Source organism: Elgaria multicarinata, chromosome 4 (assembly GCF_023053635.1).
Source record: "Elgaria multicarinata webbii isolate HBS135686 ecotype San Diego chromosome 4, rElgMul1.1.pri, whole genome shotgun sequence".
NCBI lineage: Eukaryota > Metazoa > Chordata > Lepidosauria > Squamata > Anguidae > Elgaria > Elgaria multicarinata.
In genome coordinates, this window is record NC_086174.1 from 2,441,458 (window position 1) to 2,461,500 (window position 20,043).

The 20,043-nt window shown below is 48.2% G+C and overlaps 1 protein-coding gene across 1 annotated transcript; it reads right to left on the minus strand.

Annotated features, from left to right (window-relative positions):
• Nucleotides 1–6,416: 6,416 nt before the first annotated feature.
• CIMIP2C (ciliary microtubule inner protein 2C) lies at nucleotides 6,417–18,610 on the minus strand. Its single transcript, XM_063123779.1, has 4 exons — nucleotides 18,512–18,610; nucleotides 14,561–14,834; nucleotides 6,843–6,955; nucleotides 6,417–6,450 (listed from the first exon to the last, which is right to left on the minus strand). The coding sequence occupies exons 1-4, from the start codon at nucleotides 18,583–18,585 to the stop codon at nucleotides 6,435–6,437; spliced, it is 477 nt and encodes a 158-aa protein (XP_062979849.1). The 5' UTR covers nucleotides 18,586–18,610; the 3' UTR covers nucleotides 6,417–6,434.
• Between the last annotated feature and the right edge of the window lie 1,433 nt (nucleotides 18,611–20,043).

The window sequence follows — 20,043 nt, forward strand, 5'->3', positions numbered from 1 at the left end:
CATCTCTCTTTCTCTCTGTGTGCTCTTCTTCTACACTAGAGGAGGACAACCTCTGGCCAGCAGGCCCAAGCCAGCCTGCAGCGATCCTCAATCCAGCCAGGGACGGGGTTGGCCTCCCTCTGTGAGCCCTGCCCTCCCTAAATCTCACCCCCTTTGCATGTGCTCACTCTCCCAATATAGGGATTCCTCAGACGTTGAAGTTCTGTAGATTTCGGAAGTCCCTTCCTGCGCCACTTGTGACCCAGTTGGGACATGAGCGGTGGGGGAAGGAGGTGGCCACCTCAGCAGGGGAGTCACGGGGACAGTCCTGCACGCCCTGGCCGAGTCCCTTTCTCCGCGCAAAGAGAGTCACAGAGGAGGTGGGGCTTGGGGAGACCCTGCCCCCATGAAGTCATCCAGCCCACCAGCTTGATCTGGGAGGGGCAACGTAGCCCCTGGAGCAAACAGGCCGCCAGCCCGTTCCACACCCCATGCTTCATCTGGCATCTCTCTCCTGTCGCCCAGGTGGGATCCCTTGCCTGCGGCAGCGGCCTTCAGAAGCTTCCCAGCAGCATCTGGCCTGAATCCTGCTTTTCGGCTTCTGCTCCCCTGCCGCCCCTCAAGCACTGGAACAACTCGTGCCAAGACAGCAGGAGAAAGGAACGTGCCATTTAACAGCAGCAGCGGCAGAAATGCCGCTGCCCTCCAAAAAGCACAGAGGACCAAAAATGCACAGCTCACTTCCAGCCAACACAAATCCATAAAAGCAACTGGTCTGTGGCAGAGCAACTTGCCCTAGAAAACGTTTCCGAGAGCCGATCATCCATGATTAATGCCAGCGTGCCCCAGTGGAGAGGGCACCACGGAAGCGGCTTTTGGAACGGCAGGCTGACAGGCAGCGCTGAATGCATTATTTAACCGTCCCGGGCAGGGCAGGGCAGGGCAGGCACATGCGCGTGAGGGGAGCGGGGTGGGTGGACACAAGCAGAAACGGTTGTGCTGCCCTGGCTGAGCGTCTCCTTATACACCCACACACCGCCAGGCCACTCAGGGGCTGGGTTAGGATGGCCAACGTAGTTTCTGGCAGGGTTTCTGCGCCTTTGGGAGCTGTGTGGCAAAGCAACGGGGAGAGCATTCCCTGCTAAATTTCCTCGTTGCCTGCCGGGACAGAAGTTAGCAAACTTAGGTCAGATCAAGCCCTGGCCCCACGTGTTTCGTTTCAGTCACAGCACCGGGCTACCAACCCTTTTTAGGCAGTCATCGCAAGGCACCTTGGCAGGTGTGGAGCCGACCTACATCAATAGCAATGAATGGCACCCTCTTGTCTTTTATAGACACCAACCACACCGTGGACACAGCTACTCTTTGTCGTTTGCAGAAGACGCATTTGGTGCTGGACACAGAGCAAGGGAGGCATCCTGTGCCATGGAATCACCCCCACGCCGGGTCATTCCTAGATGGCCTCCCCGTCACCTCCTGGCTTCAACCCATTTTACTTTTCCAAACATGCATCTGGCTGAACCGGTTGAGCTGCAGAGGCGACATATCTGCGCTACATCCCAGACCCGAGTTCAACAACCCCCGAGAGGCTGAGGCATACGGCCAAACGGTAGGGCGGGATGTTGCCCCTCTGGCTGCCTGAAGAAACAGGTTGGGGGAAATTAACGTGGGAAATCGCTCTTCAGGTTTAGGGTGGGCGGGGAGAACGACACCGTGTCACGGCTCAGATCCGTACAGCACTTCACGCACAGACGGGGCCAAATATTATTATTATTATTATTATTATTATTATTTATTTATTTATATTGCACCATCGATGTACATGGTGCTGTACAGATAACACAGTAAATAGCAAGACCCTGCCGCATAGGCTTACAATCTAATAAAGTTGTAGTAAACAATAAGGGGGGAAAGAGAATGCAAACAGGCACAGGGAAGTGTAAACAGGCACCGGGAAGGGTGAAGCTAACAGTATAGAGTCAGAACAAACTCAAAGTTTAAAAGCTATAGGGAAAAGAAAAGTTTTTAGCTGTGTTTTAAAAGCTGTGATTGAGTTGGTAGTTCTCAAGTGTTCTGGAAGAGCATTCCAGGCATGAGGGGCAGCAGAGGAAAATGGACGAAGCCGAGCAAGGGAAGTAGAGACCCTTGGGCAGGCAAGAAGCATGGCAACAGAGGAGCGAAGAGCACGAGCGGGGCAATAGTGTGAGATGAGAGAGGAGAGATAGGCAGGAGCTAGACCGTGAAAAGCTTTGAAGGTCAACAGGAGAAGTTTATATTGGATTCTGGAGTGAATTGGGAGCCAATGAAGAGATTTCAGAAGCGGAGTGACATGGTCAGAGCGGCGGGCCAGGAAGATGATCTTAGTGGCAGAGTGGTGGACAGAGACCAGCGGACTGATGTGAGATGAGGGGAGGCCAGAGAGAAGGAGGTTGCAGCAATAAACACGGCACAGGAAGAGTTGCCTCAAGGATTCAAATCTCAAAGCTGGGGACGTCCAGTCCTAAATTTCCAAATGGCATTTTGCATCACCGCCACCTGCTCTTGAAATCCAGTCTTCACAGTGCGCAAGCAACGCACCAAGTCCAACCACGCCAGGTGGACCACAAGGTGCCTCCCCTTCTCAGTCACAGGGTTTTGGAAGACAAGCACCAGTTCACGGGCCGCTTTGCACACCGAGAAAGTAAGCGGACGGTGACCTTCCACGCCAGAGGGCTTGGCCACCCACTGCACCCGGGGAACGGCACAGCACTCAGGAGGCGCATTCTCAAGGTCTGGCATTCTCAGGCTGCCCCCCCTCCCCCTTTACGAAAGGATGCTCAAAACCATGAGGTGTGATAGGTAAACCTTGGCAGGCTTTTATTCAAAGCAAACCAGAAAAATAAGCAACGGATAATGAACGAAAAACATTTAATCTTACAGAAGCATACATAATTCTCTTAGAATGACATTGATCAGCTTATATCTTAAAATTACATACAGGAGCTTGCAGGAAACAAACCATCATCTCAGAGGACAATACTTGGCAATTACAAGTAAGAAATGTGTCCTGTGAGCAAGGAGCCCTAATCAAGGCAACGGGCACTTCGCCAGAGATTGGCCACGGAGCCTTTTTCCTAAACTACTCAGGGACTTTGCAGACAAGAACCTTCTCCCACCCACCCCCACCCCCACCCGATACTGCTCTGCCCCTTCAATCCCCCCCCTCCCTCAGCCACCTGTCCCTCAGCCAGCGTTCCCCACCTGTTTGTTTGTGGGGATGCATCCCAGGTGGGAGAAAGTGACAGGTAGGTGAGGGATTCCACTTATCAGTTTGAGGAGCAGGCAGCTCTTGGAATGGTCACATACGGAAGCAATGCAACCGCGTAATAATGGGCTCAAGTTACAGGAAGCCTGATTCCAGCTGGACATCAGGAAAAACTTCCTGACTGTTAGAGCAGTTTGACAATGGAACCAGTGACCTAGGGAGGTTGTGGGCTCTCCCACACTAGAGGCCTTCAGGAGGCAGCTGGACAACCCTCTGTCAGGGATGCTTTAGGGTGGATTCCTGCATTGAGCAGGGGGTTGGACTCGATGGCCTTGTAGGCCCCTTCCAACTCTGCTATTCTATGATTCTACATTTGAGGGCTGAACATCCCTCGATAGAGACTTAGAATCATAGAATAGTAGAGCTGGAAGAGGTCTCTAAGGCCATCGAGTCCAACCCCCTGCTCAATGCAGGAATCCACCCTAAAGCATCCCTGACAAGTGGCTGTCCAGCTGCCCCTTGAAGGCCTCTAGTGTGGGAGAACCCACCACCTCCCTTGGCCATGGGTTCCATTGTACTGCTCTAACAGTCAGGAAGTTTTTCCTGATGTCCAGCCAGAATCAGGCTTCCTTTAACTTGAGCCTGTTATTCCGTGTCCTGCACTTTGGGAGGATCGAGAAGAGATCCTGGCCCTCCTCTGTGTGACCACCTTTCAAGTCTTTGAAGAATGCTCTCATGTCTCCCCTCAATCTTCTCTTCTCCAGGCTAAACGTGCCCAGTTCTTTCAGTCCCTCCTCATAGGGCTTTGTTCCCACGGCACACATCAGGGTCAAGCTACATCAGGGTCAAAGCGGCAGAAGGGTGTGTTCAAACCTCAACCTGCCTCAACCACCTACAGTGTGTAGGCCCAATTTTAACAGCAGGAGTTTTGCATCAGCGAGGAATCCGAATCACTTGCCTCCTTGCAGGCCCTTTCCTTCCTGCTGAGCTCATTTCTAGCATATCAACTCAACTGAATGGGAAAGCGCCTGGGCGGACAGACTTAAGAGGAGGTCAGCAGTGCGTGGAGGGCTCAGCATTCCTCACACTTGGGCTGTTGAAACTGGACTCTCCTCCCTTTCCAAACGACTGAGACAGATTCAGGTTTGAACACAGGGATCTATAACTGTCGTATCTGGTTTGGCCCTAAGTACAAAGGCCTCCACCCCATTTACTTGCATTTTTTAAAAGATGTCTATAACCTGCCATGTGGAGTACAACACGTTAGCCCAGGGCATTGAGCCTTTCAAGCCAAGGGCCAAATCCAATTTCAGATAAACATTTGGGAGGGGGGAGGAGTTTCCAGTGGTGGGTGTGGCTGAAGGCAAAAGGGGCGGGGCCAAAAGACCAGAAATGCCACCACATTTTAGCTTAAAGCACTTACTGCCAGTCATTTAGCCCCAGGAGAGGCATTTCGACCTTTTAAGACTGGGGGGGGGGGACATGCAAATACCGAGAAACCAGCAAACAATTAGCAGTTAAGGGGAAAAGGAGGTCTGGATGGGTAGGGAACCCCGGAGGCCTGACTGGGATGGATTTGGCCCAAGGTCCAGAGGCTCTAAACCCTGGCATTAGGAGCAGCATTTTAATCACATTACAGTCAAAGGGAACCGAAATAATACATCCACAATAAAACCACAAATGCTGTCTTCAGCCAATACATTCATAAACACAGCTGAGAATTCGACTAGGTTTCCTAGAGGTGGCTGGGAGGAACCCCAAGAGGAAGCTGATTACGTGGGGCTGGGGGGTCCTGTTCTCTGCCCCCACCAAGCACACGCTATGGATGGAAGGAATCAAGGAAGCAGGAAGGCCCCGGCCCTCAACGTAGGCATGCTATGCCATTCAGGGCTTTCTGTTTTTCTTTATTCCTGTAGCACCAACAGTAATTAGACACTACAGTAAACCCAGAGACTTTCAGCTTGTGTGTGTGTTTGTGTGTGAGAGCATGTTGTAAGGGAAGCTCAAGCAATTCCCAACCTGTGTTTTGTTGGTAGCACGACTGTCGGGGTGGCATCGGCCAGAGAGAATCAACAGCCAGGTTGGAGGGGATTGTGGACCTTTCTGCCCTGGTGTCAATTCCGCCCTATAAATGCTCCTTCCGCCCCACTTTTTCTCCCCTAGGTGGGTCCTGACGTTGGAACGAAGTCCGGCTGGCGGCAAAATGGCCTGTGGGCACATTTGCAAGGGGAAATCAAAGAGAGAAAGGGACTGTAACTTTGTTTTAAAAAGTCTGGGGTGGTAGGGGACCCTTGCCTCGCAGAAAGGGGCTGACCTAGAATACCTGAGGCGATCCCCTTCCAACCTAAAAGGTCATACATTTAAGATCATGTAAGGTGGATTAGTTGTCCATTAACAGCCTTGACTGGAGTTCTTTTAACCAACCTGCCCTTTTCAGTTCCTTAGTTAGGCGGAATCGGGATTCTATTCTGCCTCAATGATTATGAATCTGGAACCAGAGGGAAGACGTTATTTCAGGTCAGTGGGCCTGGATTACACGGGTGGGTCCCTAAGTGGGTGCAAGGTGCTATGGGGAGGGACCACCGTTCAGGGGTGCAGCACGTGCTACCCATGATGCAGAAGGTCCCAGGCGCCATCGGATGTTGGGTCGCAAGGAAGGGAGAGAACTTTCTCTGCTGGAGACCCTGGAGAGATGTTGCCAAATGGGGTGGGGGGCAACACAAGAGTAGATGAACCAATGGCCCTGCTCCATATGGCAGCTTCTTATGTACAAAGTTGCACACCAGTCTGCCCTTCGCCTGCGAGTATCTTCCAGTCTAATCCTACGTGTGTCTACTCAAAGGTAAGCCTCATTGAGTACTATGAGTCTTACTACCAGGTAAGCGTGTCTAGGATTGTAGGCTTAATGCCATTTGTCAATCTTTTCTCCTTCTCTCTCTCTCTCTGTCACACACACACACACACACACAGAGTTTCCTCACACAAACGTCTCCGGCAAGTTCTAGTTCCTTCATCCATCACTGCCAACAAGCACCATTTCCCCTTTGGAGGAATCCGGGCCACAATTAAGCTGTAAAGCATCTCTTGACAATTTGCGTGAGCCGCCTGAAGGGTAGGACAGAACTTATGAGGAAAAGAGAGTCCTTCTTGATGAACAGGGATGAATTTTCAAGGTTGGGTTAACACATTTGGGTTTGTTTGTTTTTAAGAGCTAAATGGAATCAGACCTATGGCAAAATAAAGAGGAACAATAAATTTCAAACGAGAAAAACAGCAAAAACACACACCAAAAACCCTAAATACAACAACAGTCAATCGATCCTCCGATGGAATGAAAATGTTAACTCCTTTAGGTCCACCAGTCCCTTCTTCTCCATATTAGAAACCCATTCTGATTGTGGACTGCAGGAGAACCACACTCTCACAGGACAAAACAGCAGAAGGGTGTAAGACGTGGCAGCCTAGTTTGTGATTTCAGCCAACGGGATCCATCTGTTTACAGATCTCAAGTCCTGTGGCTTCTGGCTCTCTTAATTTGGGCCCATTTACGTTATGTGAGTCACCCCAGGTTGGCTCAGCCCTCCTCCCCCCTCGTTTGCACTTGCCCCACGGGACTCACAGATCGAGAGGGTGAGGATACTTGTCTTCCTCCTTCACGGGCAGCATGAAGTACGGAACCTGGTGCACCGTCCCAGTCTTGTCTCTGTAGTGTTCACGATGCATCTGGGCAAGCTGCAGGTGACAAACAAACTGGTCAGGGGCCCTGGCCCACGGGCCCAGGGCTGGGCTTGGCAACGTCGTGGGGATCCGGAGTGGCACCCAGAATCGCTTCCTTTTGGGATGGATAGATTTTATGTTATTCGGACACGGAATAATGGGCTCAAGTTAAAAGAAGCCAGATTCCAGCTGAACATCAGGAAAAACGTCCTGAACATTAGAGCAGTACGACAATGGAATCAGTTGCCTGGTGAGGTTGTGGGCTCTCCCACACTCGAGGCCTTCAAGAGGCAGCTGGACAACCCTCTGTCAGGGATGCTTTAGGGTGGATTCCTGCCTTGAGCAGGGGGTTGGACTCGATGGCCTTGTAGGCCCCTTCCAACTCTGCTATTCTGTGATTCTACCGCCAAGTCCACTGAGCTCCTGTGGCGTGGTGGTGAGAGCGTTGGACATAGACCAGGGAAATTCAGCTTCAAAGCCCTGCTCCGGCATGAGGTTCTCTGAGTGACCTGAGGGAGTCCCTTGGCATGCTCAGACGATCACAGGGTGGGGGGGGTAGCAGAACCATGCTGTGGGGAGGGGCACCATGGCATGCTTCCCCTCCACACACAACCATTGAACCTTGCAAGGCAGTGTGGTTCACTTAACCCCACCACCCCCGATAACCCCACTCCCTCCACTGTCTTCCCATCATGGCAGCTGTACATCCCAACGGCCACTGCAGTGTAAATGGACTTGCACTGGCCATGCCAGCTGCTGCTGAGCGATCTCGGCCATAGAGATCAGCAGAGCGGACCAGAGCGTCACCAGGGTTTCCGGCCACTCTAGGCAGCCATCTCTATGGTCGGTCATGATTTTCCACAGGGAAAGCCACCTTTGGGGGGGCGTGTAACCCACTCTGGAGGTGTGGGTTCCAAACCCATTGCGGGCAAAAAAAATGTCCTCCACTGGACACACTAACCCCTTGTGGGTCACTTCCAGACACTACCCAAGAGCGATTAGTGTGTTGTGTGAACCCAGCCACTGTCTCTCACCCTACCTTGTCCCACAGGAGCACTGTGAGGATAAAAGGGAAGTGGAAACCATGGCTGCTGGTCTGAATGCTTTGAAAGAAATTTGGGATAAAAACCTAACAGACAGGTAGAGGTGGTTCCACCCGTAATGGCCCCCTGCCCACCACTTTTACAGTTCCAGGCAAGCAGCAAAAGCAGGCCTGATACATAGAATCATAGAATAGTAGGGTTGGAAGGGGCCTACAAGGCCATCAAGTCCAACCCCCTGCTCAATGCAGGAATGCACCCTAAAGCATCCCTGACAGAGAGAGAGAGACAGAGAGAGAGAGACAGAGAGAGAGAGAGAGAGAGAGAGAGAGAGAGAGAGAGAGAGAGACAGACAGAGAGAGAGACAGAGAGAGAGAGACAGAAAGAGAGAGAGAGAGAGAGACAGAGAGAGAGAGACAGAGAGAGAGAGAGAGAGAGAGAGACAGAGAGAGAGAGAGAGAGAGAGAGAGACAGAGAGAGAGAGAGAGACAGAGAGAGAGAGACAGAGAGAGAGAGAGACAGAGAGAGAGAGAGAGAGAGAGAGAGACGAGAGAGAGAGAAGAGAGAGAGAGAGAGAGAGACAGAGAGAGAGAGACAGAGAGAGAGAGAGAGAGACAGAGAGAGAGAGACAGAGAGAGAGACAGAGAGAGCACTTGCATTTCAGGAAATTGCTTTTCTCTTCTGCTTCTCAAGAGTTGTGACTGTATAATCCCAGCTGCTCTGGGAGGGACAGTTAGGATCTTGGTCTCAATCACAAACCACTTAGCAAAGTTGAGTCAGAGATGAAAAATCATAGAACCATAGAATAATAGAGTTGGAAGGGACCTACAAGGCCATCAAGTCCAACCCTCTGCTCAATGCAGGAATCCACCCTAAAGCATCCCTGACAGAGGGTTGTCCAGCTGCCTCTTGAAGGCCTCTAGTGTGGGAGAGCCCACAACCTCACCAGGTAACTGATTCCATTGTCATACTGCTCTAAAAGTCAGGAAGTTTTTCCTGATGTCCAGCTGGAATCTGGCTTCCTTTATCTTGAGCCCGTTATTCCGTGTCCTGCACTCTGGGAGGATCGAGAAGAGATCCTGGCCCTCCTCTGTGTGACAACCTTTCAGGTATTTGAAGAGTGCTCTCATGTCTCCCCTCCATCTTCTCTTCTCCAGGCTAAACGTGCCCAGTTCTTTCAGTCTCTCTTCATAGGGCTTTGTTTCCAGACCCCTGATCATCCTGGTTGCCCTCCTCTGAACACGCTCCAGCTTGTCTGTGTCCTTCTTGAAGTGTGGAGCCCAGAACTGGACGCAATACTCTCGATGAGGCCTAACCAGGGCCGAATAGAGAGGAACCAGTACCTCACACAATTTGGAAGCTATACTTCTATTAATGCAGCCCAAAATAGCATTTGCCTTTCTTGCAGCCATATCGCACTGTTGGCTCATATTCAGCTTGCGATCTACAACAATTCCAAGATCCTTCTCGTTTGTCGTATTGCTGAGCCAAGCATCCCCCATCTTGTAACTGTGCATTTGGTTTCTATTTCCTAGATGTAGAACTTGGCATTTATCCCTATTTAATTTCATTCTGTTGTTTTCAGCCCAGCACTCATTTGCCCTGGTGGGTCACAATTTGTGCTTCAGAGCATTGTGCTCTTAGATGCCTTTCCGCTTGTGGCATGCTGGCACGTAGGTGGCGTAGAGTAAGCTATAGTAGGGGAAGTAGATTTATGGCCCTAATGTTCGGCTAGGTGGGCATCAACTAGATGGCATGTTTGGTTCCTTTCATCTTCTCATCTTTCCCTGAAGGAAAGGCCAGCTTTTCATAATCAATTGGGTCACAGAGAGAAAAAATGAGATCTCGTTATTAAAGTCCCAAACACAGAGAAATGCAGACAAACTGCAGGCATCTGTTGATTTGCTCCTGAAATCAGATGGCTTTGACAAAAGGAAAAGAAAAAAGTTCTGTGGTAATAACACATGCTATGGGCTTTGAAGCCTCCACTGCGATCGACTGTGAGAATTTTAGCATCATCGGATTGAAATGAGCCCTCCTTGGCCATCTTCTCAGCTGCCACTGTGCTACTGAACATTCGCTTTGCTCTGAAGTTTTGAAAAGCTGTCTGCACCCAACCGCTGTGGAGCAGGAAGCAGGGAGAAAAAGGATGAGGCTGCATTGTAGGTGTGCGGCTGTTCCTGAAGTAGCGTGATGAACAGGTCTGTGTGTGTGCAAAGGAATTAAGTGATGTGCACCTGAAACAGAACGGGGAATCATAGAATCATAGAATAGCAGAGTTGGAAGGGGCCTACAAGGCCATCGAGTCCAACCCCCTGCTCAATGCAGGAATCCACCCTAAAGCATCCCTGACAGATGGTTGTCCAGCTGCCTCTTGAATGCCTCCAGTGTGGGAGAGCCCACAACCTCCCCAGGTAGCTGATTCCACTGTCGCACTGCTCTAACAGTCAGGAAGTTTTTCCTGATGTCCAGCCGGAATCTGGCTTCCTTTAACTTGAGCCCGTTATTCCGTGTCCTGCACTCTGGGAGAATCGAGAAGAGATCCTGGCCCTCCTCTGTGTGACACAGGAAGCCTGCATGGAAAGGATCAAGCAACCTTTTACCACCCTGCTGCTCCTCCACTCAAAATCACACTCTCCCAAAGCACTTTTTCATTAAAGAAAACACACATAAAAACCCTAATTGGGCTGACTCCCTTACATACCTTAACATACAATCTGTAGTTTACTCCTACAGCTGCAAAACCTCAACCGAGTGTCAACAACCCTGTAAACAGAGTTGGGCAGAGAGCACCAGTCTGGATGATTATCTATAGGCAACCTCTGTGTGTGTGTGTGTTTGTGCGTCGGCGTTGGTGGGGACTTTTAAACATTCTTTGTACTAAAGCTTCAGTCCTCGCCGCCCGCCATACCAACACTAACAAATAATACCGAGATCTGACTAAACAGTGTCTGTTCTCAGCTCATTAATGTTGGCAACCCACTCTTAATTATTTATAGCTGGTGGAACTATTGTGCAGCTGCTGAATGTTGGAAAAGGAGAAAGATTCCCCATACCCCACCCATTGCCCAGGTCTGGGCTGGAGAAGGAGCAAAATTTAAGCTGAGCTCAGCACAGCGGGGTCTGGGGGGGGCCTGACTCTGGATTCAAGAAAGCAGCCCTCACCCGCCACCAGACGTGGTCCTTTGTGCACAAACGTCCTCGCCCCCGCGCCACTCCTCGCCACACACACCCTTGCGCTCAAGATGCATCCCTTCTGTCACTGTTTCTGACTACTCCGTTGCACAAATCAAATGACTGGGAGCTCCGAACAGACTTCCAGGGCAAAGAGAGCATTACGCTAGAGTGGGAGGCCCAGCTGCTGGGCTGCTGCTTGGAGGCACAGGAGGCTGGGCTGGATGGGCCCCAAGTCTGATCCAGGGAGGCTCTTCTTCTGCTCTTAAGGGAGCAATTGGATCAGAGTGTCTGCCAAACACGGTTGCAGGGAACCCAAGTGGCAAGGTCCCTTGGCCGCTTATCAATGGCTCCATTGAGATCTGTAATGGGTTTGACAGTTTGATTCACATTGGATGTGTTTGGGGGGGGGGAGCAGAAGAGGTCCGGCCAGTGCCCCAAAAGAACTGATTCTGATACTTCATGCCAGAATCTTCATGGCAGACTTATAGAGGTTTCCAGCAGATAGAGCAGTACGACAATGGAATCAGTTCCCTAGGGAGGTTGTAGGCTCTCCCACACCAGAGGCTTTCAAGAGGCAGCTGGACAACCCTCTGTCAGGGATGCTTTAGGGTGGATTACTGCATTGAGCAGGGGGTTGGACTCAATGGCCTTGTAGGCCCCTTCCAACTCTGCTATTCTATGATTCTATGAAAACATGGAAGGCTTCCCTGAAGGCATGAAGTTAGTCCAACAGGCTTCTGTCAGAGGGCAGGGCAACCTCAGAGAACCTCTACCACTCACCCATCCCTTTCCCTCTGAACCATTCTAGTCTCTCTTTTTTTTCATACCTTCTTCTGTCACCCTGCCATCTGCACTTTCATCAAAACCTGTCCTCATTTCATCCATCTGTTTCAGCACCACTTGGACTGTACCACTCCAAGGTGCAGATAGGTGTCTCTGTGTGCCATGTTTGAATGCTCTTTCACGAAAAACTCCCCAATTGTGGAAAAAAATATTTATTTATTTATTACATTTTTATACCGCCCAATAGCCGAACCTCAGTTTGTCAGGGACGAGAGGAAGGACTGTTAAGACAAACAAACATAATTGCTGATTCTTCGTGGTTCTGAAAATATCCAGTCAGAGTAACAACTGGATTTTAGATTCTCAAAAATGGGACACTCAGCCACTATGTGTTTGCTTGTCCCAAGAGTCTTAGGTGTGTAACCTGAAACAGTCCTAGGTGTGTATTCTAACACTTAGTAAACCGCCCAGAGAGCTTCAGCTATGGAGCGTTATATAAATGTAATAAATAAAATAAAATAAATATAAATAAATTAGTACAGCCTGATGCATTTATGGTACAATCCCATGCATGTTTCGACAGCAAAAAAAGTCCTACAACTCACAACACGCCCCAGACAGCCATGATGTCTGGGGTATACTGGGAGTTGTAGTAGGACGTTTTTATCTCACTAAACATGCATGTGATTGCAGACTTATTTATTTATTATCTGCCAAAAAGCCATCCATCCAAAAAGCCTCAGCCTCCTCCACTCCATCTTAAGACTCTCACCATGCACGCCTTCACTTCAACGTATCTCTTCCTCATCTGACCCTACTCTTTGTTTACATCTTGAAGGAATCTGGAGATCTTGAAAACTTGCCCACAATTCTGCGTATTTTAAGTTGGTCCTAGTAAAGGTATTGCGTGACTATGGCTTTTGTAATCCAGTAACAGCCTCTGTGCAGAGATATTTAGATGAGGAACATTCAAATATTCATTCCCCACCCTCACCCCCCACCCCCACACAGAAGGCACCTGAAGTTATATCATCCAAAACAGGTTTTGCCCCTTTATCCTGCTGATCGTACAAACTGCTCAACTATTAGCAGACTATAAACAGTTTATTCTGCAGAACAGAGCCATGCTACTGTGGTACTGTGTATCTAGCACAATAATGAAACAGTATTAATTGGTTAGGTACAGTATGTCTAGGGTGACCCTATGAAAAGGAGGACAGGGCTCCTGTATCTTTAACAGTTGCATAGAAAAGGGAATTTCAGCAGGTGTCCTTTGCACATATGGGGAACCTGGTGAAATTCCCTCTTCATCACAACAGTTAAAGCTGCAGGAGCTATACTAGAGCGACCAGATTTAAAAGAGGGCAGGGCACCTGCAGCTTTAACTGTGGTGATGAAGAGGGAATTTTACCAGGTTCCCCATATGTGCAAAGGATACCTACTGAAATTCCCTTTTCTATGCAACTGTTAAAGATACAGATGCCCTGTCCTCCTTTTCATAGGGTCACCCTGGTTGTACTGGGCATGTTTAGCCTGGAGAAGAGAAGACTGAGGGGAGACATGATAGCACTCTTCAAATACTTAAAAGGTTGTCACACAGAGGAGGGCAAGGATCTCTTCTCAATCCTCCCAGAGTGCAGGACACGGAATAATGGACTCAAGTTAAAGGAAGCCAGATTCCAGCTGGACATCAGGAAAAACTTCCTGACTGTTAGAGCAGTGCGACATTGGAATCAGTTACCTAGGGAGGTTGTGGGCTCTCCCACACTAGAGGCCTTCAAGAGGCAGCTGGACAAGCATCTGTCGGGGATGCTTTAGGGTGGATTCCTGCATTGAGCAGGGGGTTGGACTCGATGGCCTTGTAGGCCCCTTCCAACTCTACTATTCTATGATTCTATGAAAAGGGAATTTCAGCAGGTGTCCTTTGTATATATAGGGAACCTGGTGAAATTCTCTCCATCACAATAGTTAAAGGTGCAGGAGCTATACTAGAGTGACCAGATTTAAAAGAGGGCAGGACTCCTGCAGCTTTAACTGGTGTGATGAAGACGGAATTTCACCAGGTTCTCTATATATACAAATGACACCTGCTGAAATTCCCTTTGCAATACAACTGTTAAAGACACAGGAGCCCTGTCCTCCTTTTCATAGGGTCACCCTAAGTATGTCTATAACACATTTTGAATCCACTGACAATCAAGCCTGTGTGTAAATCAGGGAGAAAAGAAGATAAATTGGCATCTACTGGTAGATCTCTGGGTGATTTATGGTAGAGAGACAATTAGGAATCAGGAATCGTTGCCAAACGAGAACAACAACTAAAAGGACTCCCCCCTCTCTAAATTCAGTCGCTGGAAAATAACTGTTGTGGGGGGAAACAGGAGAAAGCCTTTGACAGCTTGATTCTGGCACTGATTACAAATTCTTCGGCTGAGCATGTGCTCCAAGGCAACTATTGGTTAACTCTTAGCCGGTGTACACTCACCTAAGCCATTCATTTGCACCTTGGTGAAATCTTAAGAGCCCTAGTAAGAAATAAAGTAGATCCTGCAAGCCTAAAGCCTGCCCACCCCTGGCATAAATGACCACATGGGAGGCGCATGCCGTCAGGCCGCCTTACCTTGTAGAACTCCTTCAGTTCCTCTGAGCGGTTGAAATCCAAATTGAAGCGAGAGTAGGTGGGGGTGTGCAGCCACCTGTCCCAGCCCCGAGCCCTCGCACCAAGAACCAGGCCCGGGTCCGGCGAGAAAAGCGTGGGGAATTGCCCCCCTTTGCTGTAAGGGCTGCAGCTGCTTTCCATGGCAGCGCTTCGGAAATCTTGGAAATATTTCATGGTGGCGTTTCCGTAGGTGTCGCCAAAGGAAAACGCCACATTGGGGACATGTCCGTGGTACCTGGAGGAAGGGAGGGAGGGAAAAGGAAGACGTGTGAAACGGGGGAAGAGGAGACCAAGTGACTTTCATTACTTTTAATCACCTCAGTAACACTCCTAATGTGCGCGGTGCTTTGCAATCAGTAGCTTATTTGTCTCCACAACCACCACAAGCGATGATTAATATGCCAATCTTGCAGATGCAGATCTGAAGCTGAGGGCTGCTTCGGATATTACCTCCGTGCCACAGCAAGTGTTTTCAATGCGTGGGGAAGGTGTTCCTGCCCTCAAGAGCTGGCCATGGGGCAAAATAAGAATGGCTGTGGACCTATAAGGTTGCTCAGTAAACTCAAAAACGATGGTGAAAAACACAGCAAAACAAAATGAAACCCACCCACCCTGGCAACAGCTGCCTAGTAGTGCACATTTCTGACTATCTCATGCTCCCACCAGCATCATTCAATGGCCGAACTAGGCTCCCTGAAGAGGTCCAAAGTAAAGCTGCTGCAAAAGTGCTAGTCTAGCTGACCTACTGCCCTCACTAAGCCTCTGAGAAACGACATCATTTAACATTATTTTTAAACGACTATGCAACACTAATGCCCAATTTGCACCCCAGTCTAATCTCAGTTTTAAAGGAGTTTTTTTTTTTAATGTGGCAGTAGCCCTCACCATTAGGGTGACCCTATGAAAAGGAGGACAGGGCTCCTGAATCTTTAACAGTTGTATTGAAAAGGACATTTCAGCAGGTACCATTTGTATATATGGAGAACCTGGTGAAATTCCCTCACACCAGTTAAAGCTGCAGATGCCCTGCCCTCTTTTAAATCTGGTCACTCTAGTATAGCTCCTGCAGCTTTAACTGTTGTGATGAAGAGGGAATTTCACCAGGTTCTCTCGTGAAATTCAAAGGACACCTGCTGAAATTCCCTTTTCTATGCAACTGTTAAAGATACGGGAGCCCTGTCCTCCTTTTCATAGGGTCACCCTACTCACCATATCAATGAATTTCTTAACTATGTGTTTCGTGTGATCTCCAGGTTGTTGGAAAAACGTTTCCAAAAATCAAGAGGAAAGTTATTGCATTTATAAGCCAATTTTCCTCCAATGGACATGGTTCCCCTCTCTCCATTATATCTAGCTCAGAATCACCCAGGGAATTTCAGTAGCAGCATTATTTTCTCACCTCTCACGTGATAAGCTGCACCTACATAACTTCCCTCTACTACACAATTATTGTTATATATCAACCCAGTCCTTTAGTGCAGCTGTTTAACCAAAACTGGTTGCCTTTAACTTATCATGTCATTTATTTGCTTTTTATATAGCCCTCTCGCTACTGTCCTTTCCTACAGTTTTCTTACTGTTTTACAACTTCACATTGGTTTTAACATATTAATGGTTTAATTTGTTTTAGAATTGTATATTTATTCTATTTTATATGTATGATTTTATCTGCACGCCGGCCTGAGATCCTTGTGATATAGGGCGGGATATAAATCTTTCAATAAATAAATAATAAATAAATAATATAAGCAACGTAGAGCACATTCCTATGAATGTTTAGAGAGTTGTGGGATTCTTTCTCTCTCAACTTGCATAGGATGGCAGCCTTAGATTTTATAGGGGTGCTCTAAGTTAGGGTGACCCTATGGAAAGGAGGACAGGGCTCCTGTATCCTTAACAGTTGCATAGAAAAGGGAATTTCACCGGGTTCTCCATATATACAAATGACACCTGCTGAAATTCCCTTTTCTATGCAACTGTTAAAGATACAGGAACCTTGTCCTCCTTTTCATAGGGTCACCCTATCTAAGTTCAGAGCTCACCCAGAAGCTCAGCCCATCTATAAAATGGGAGCACTTTAAAAAGCTGCCTTTGCCATGAAGAGTTGCTGGAAAGGTGAGATGTAAGGTAATGAATTAAAAATTGGGGAAATTACTGGCATGGGATTGTGGGTGGGTGGATATAAAGAAAAGGGTGTGTGGGAGGTGATAAAAACGGTAGCAATGTGTGTTGCGAAGGGACCTGGACTGCATCTGAGGGGTCCTGATCCGTTAGATGAGAGTGGTGTGTGTGACGGTGCGGCTTCCTTGGTGCTATGAGATGGATGTGGATCTTATGGCAGGGGTCTATGTGTGCAGCATAAAAACATTGCCATCTTTTTGTTTCCAACAATTCTGCATTCGCTTTGTTTTCAAAAAACATGGCATCTTAGTCTAAGTGTGCTGTAGTGGCTAAAGCATTGGACTGGGAGTCGGGAGATCTAGGTTCAAGTCCGTACTCAGCCATGGAAACCCACTGGGTGACTTTGGGTCAGTTGCAGACTCTCAGCCCAATAATAATAATAATAATAATAATAATAGTAGTAGTAGCCTCTGAGCACACACAGGCCAGGCCCAGCTTATTAAAGGTGGCTACCAGGAACAGGGCCTTCTCTGCTGTGGAATGAGCTCCCTAAGGAGGTTCGCCTGGCACCTGCATTATATGCTTTCAGACGCCAGGTGAAGACCTTTTTATTCTCCCAGCATTTTAACAGTCTATAAATAAATTTTAACTTGGTGTTTTCAATTTGTAATTTTGCATTGCTGCTGTTTTTATCTGGTTGAGCTTTTATATTGTATTTTATATTATGGTTTTATACTGTTGTTTAATACTTTGAATGTTTTGTGAACCGCCCCGAGAGCTCCGGCTATTGGGGGTATAGAAATGTAATAAATAAATAAATAAAATCTTAGTCTAAGTGTGGTGTAGCGCCTAAGGTGTTGGACTGGGAGTTGGGAGATCTGGGTTCAAGTCCCCACTCGGCCATGGAAACCCACTGGGTGACTTTGGGCCAGTCACACTCTTAGCCCAGCCTACCTCACAGGGTTGTTGTTGTGAGAATAACATGGAGATGAGGAGGATTATGTACACCACCTTGGGTCCCTTGGAGGAAAAAAAGCAGAAATTTAAATAATAATAGAATCATAGAATAGCAGAGTTGGAAGGGGCCTACAAGGCCATCGAGTCCAACCCCCTGCTTAATGCAGGAATCCATTGAGCAGGGGTATGGACTCAATAATAATAATAATAATAATAATAATAATAATAATAATAATAATAATAATAATAGCCTCTGAGCACACACAGGCCAGGACCAGCTCATTAAAGGTAAAAGCTAACACAAGGGCAAGAATGCCTCTGAGCACATGCAGAGAGCTGCGCTTTAAAGTCCGGATATAAAGAACTAAAACGCGGGTTGCACATGCTCACGGCAACCTGAGCTCACAGGCTGAGATGCGATAAGGAACCCTATATATCTAGGGTGACCCTATGAAAAGGAGGACAGGGCTCCTGTATCTTTAACAGTTGTATTGAAAAGGGAATTTCAGCAGGTGTCATTGGTATATATGGAGAACCTGGTGAAATTCCCTCTTCATCACCACAGTTAAAGCTGCAGGAACTCTGCCTTCTTGACCAGATACAAAAGAGGGCAGGGCTCCTGCAGCTTTAACTGTTATGATGAAGAGGGAACGTTGCATGCCTACAAAGGACCCCTGCTGAAATCCCCTTTTCTATGCAACTGTTAAAGATACAGGAGCCCTGTCCTCCTTTCCATAGGGTCACCCTATATATATCTATACGACCGACACCCCCATCTCCCCCAACGGGGCCCGGTTCGGAAGCATCATCATCATCATCATCCCATCCACCCACCCGGGCATGAGCCCCGGCGGCACATAGATCGCGTTGTTCTGAGTCAGGAGGGTCCCGGCGCTGCGCGAAGCCATGGCGGCTGCTACTCCTCCGGCGGCGAGAGGCGGACGGAACGAGGAAGGCTGCCCAAGCGAGGCCGAGGCTTCAAGCCGACCAAGGCCTGGCTAGGCCGCGGCAGTCACAAACCCGTCGTCATGGCAACGATGCAAGCTGAGAAGGGAGGGGGAAACGAGAGCGGCTCAGCTGCGCAGGCGCAGAAAGCTGCCCGTCACTCGAGCTCAACCTCCCCCGCCCGCACCGCCCTGGGGAGAAAATACGCGCACACGTGTTAATACATACACACGACAACAAAAAGTCTTCAATTAACGCTAGCTAGTCCACAGCCCAATCTTAGGCACAGTTTCCCAAAGGTCAGATCCACTGTATTCAATGGGATTTACTTTAATAATAATAATAATAATAATAATAATAATAATAATAATAATAATGTTACCCGCCTCTCCCTCTGGATCGAGGCGGGGTACAACACAAATTAAAACACCATAAAAAACATTGTGTTTTAAACTGTTGGGTGTTTTACTGTGGTTTTAATTTTTGTGAACCGCCCAGAGAGCTTCGGCTATTGGGCGGTATAAAAATGTAATAAATAAATAAATAAATAAAAACATGCAGTGTAAGCTCAGCTCCTCAGTGGGGCTGGCCCCCCAGATAAGGGGGGATAGGATTGAAGGCTGCAATAAGGCCAGCTAGACATCAGGAAAAACTTCTTGAACGTTAGAGCAGTACGACAATGGAATCAGTTGCCTGGTGAGGTTGTGGGCTCTCCCACACTAGAGGCCTTCAAGAGGCAGCTGGACAAGCATCTGTCAGGGATGCTTTAGGGTGGATTCCTGCATTGAGCAGGGGGTTGGACTCGATGGCCTTGTAGGCCCCTTCCGGCTCTGCTATTCTATGATTCTATGAACATGTATTGTTAAAAGGGAGAGTAAGAACTCCTCCAGAAGACTCAATGCAATTTTGGAAACTAGAATAAGATCCTGAGGGTGGGGGGCACTTATTAATGTGAGTTATTTAAGAAGTAGAATGTATAGCTAAGAAATAAGAGGAATGTTATGTTATGTATGTATATGATTTATTGTGTTGTTGTTAAATAATAAAAATTATATATATAAAAGAAGGATTGAAGGCTGCAATCGTTTGCCACATACATTTACTTTTGAGTGGGTCTCACTGGACTCACAAAGTTGGGTGCACTGCAAAGATTTCTGTAGACGCTGACTGCAGCCAGGAAATCAGACGACATTTACTTCTTGGGAGGAGAGCAATGACAAATCTTGATAAAATAGTTAAGAGCAGAGACACCACACTGGCAACAAAGGTCCGCATAGTTAAAGCAATGGTATTCCCCGTAGTAACCTATGGCTGCGAGAGCTGGACCATAAGGAAAGCTGAGCGAAGGAAGATAGATGCTTTTGAACTGTGGTGTTGGAGGAAAATGCTGAGAGTGCCTTGGACCGCAAGAAGATCAAACC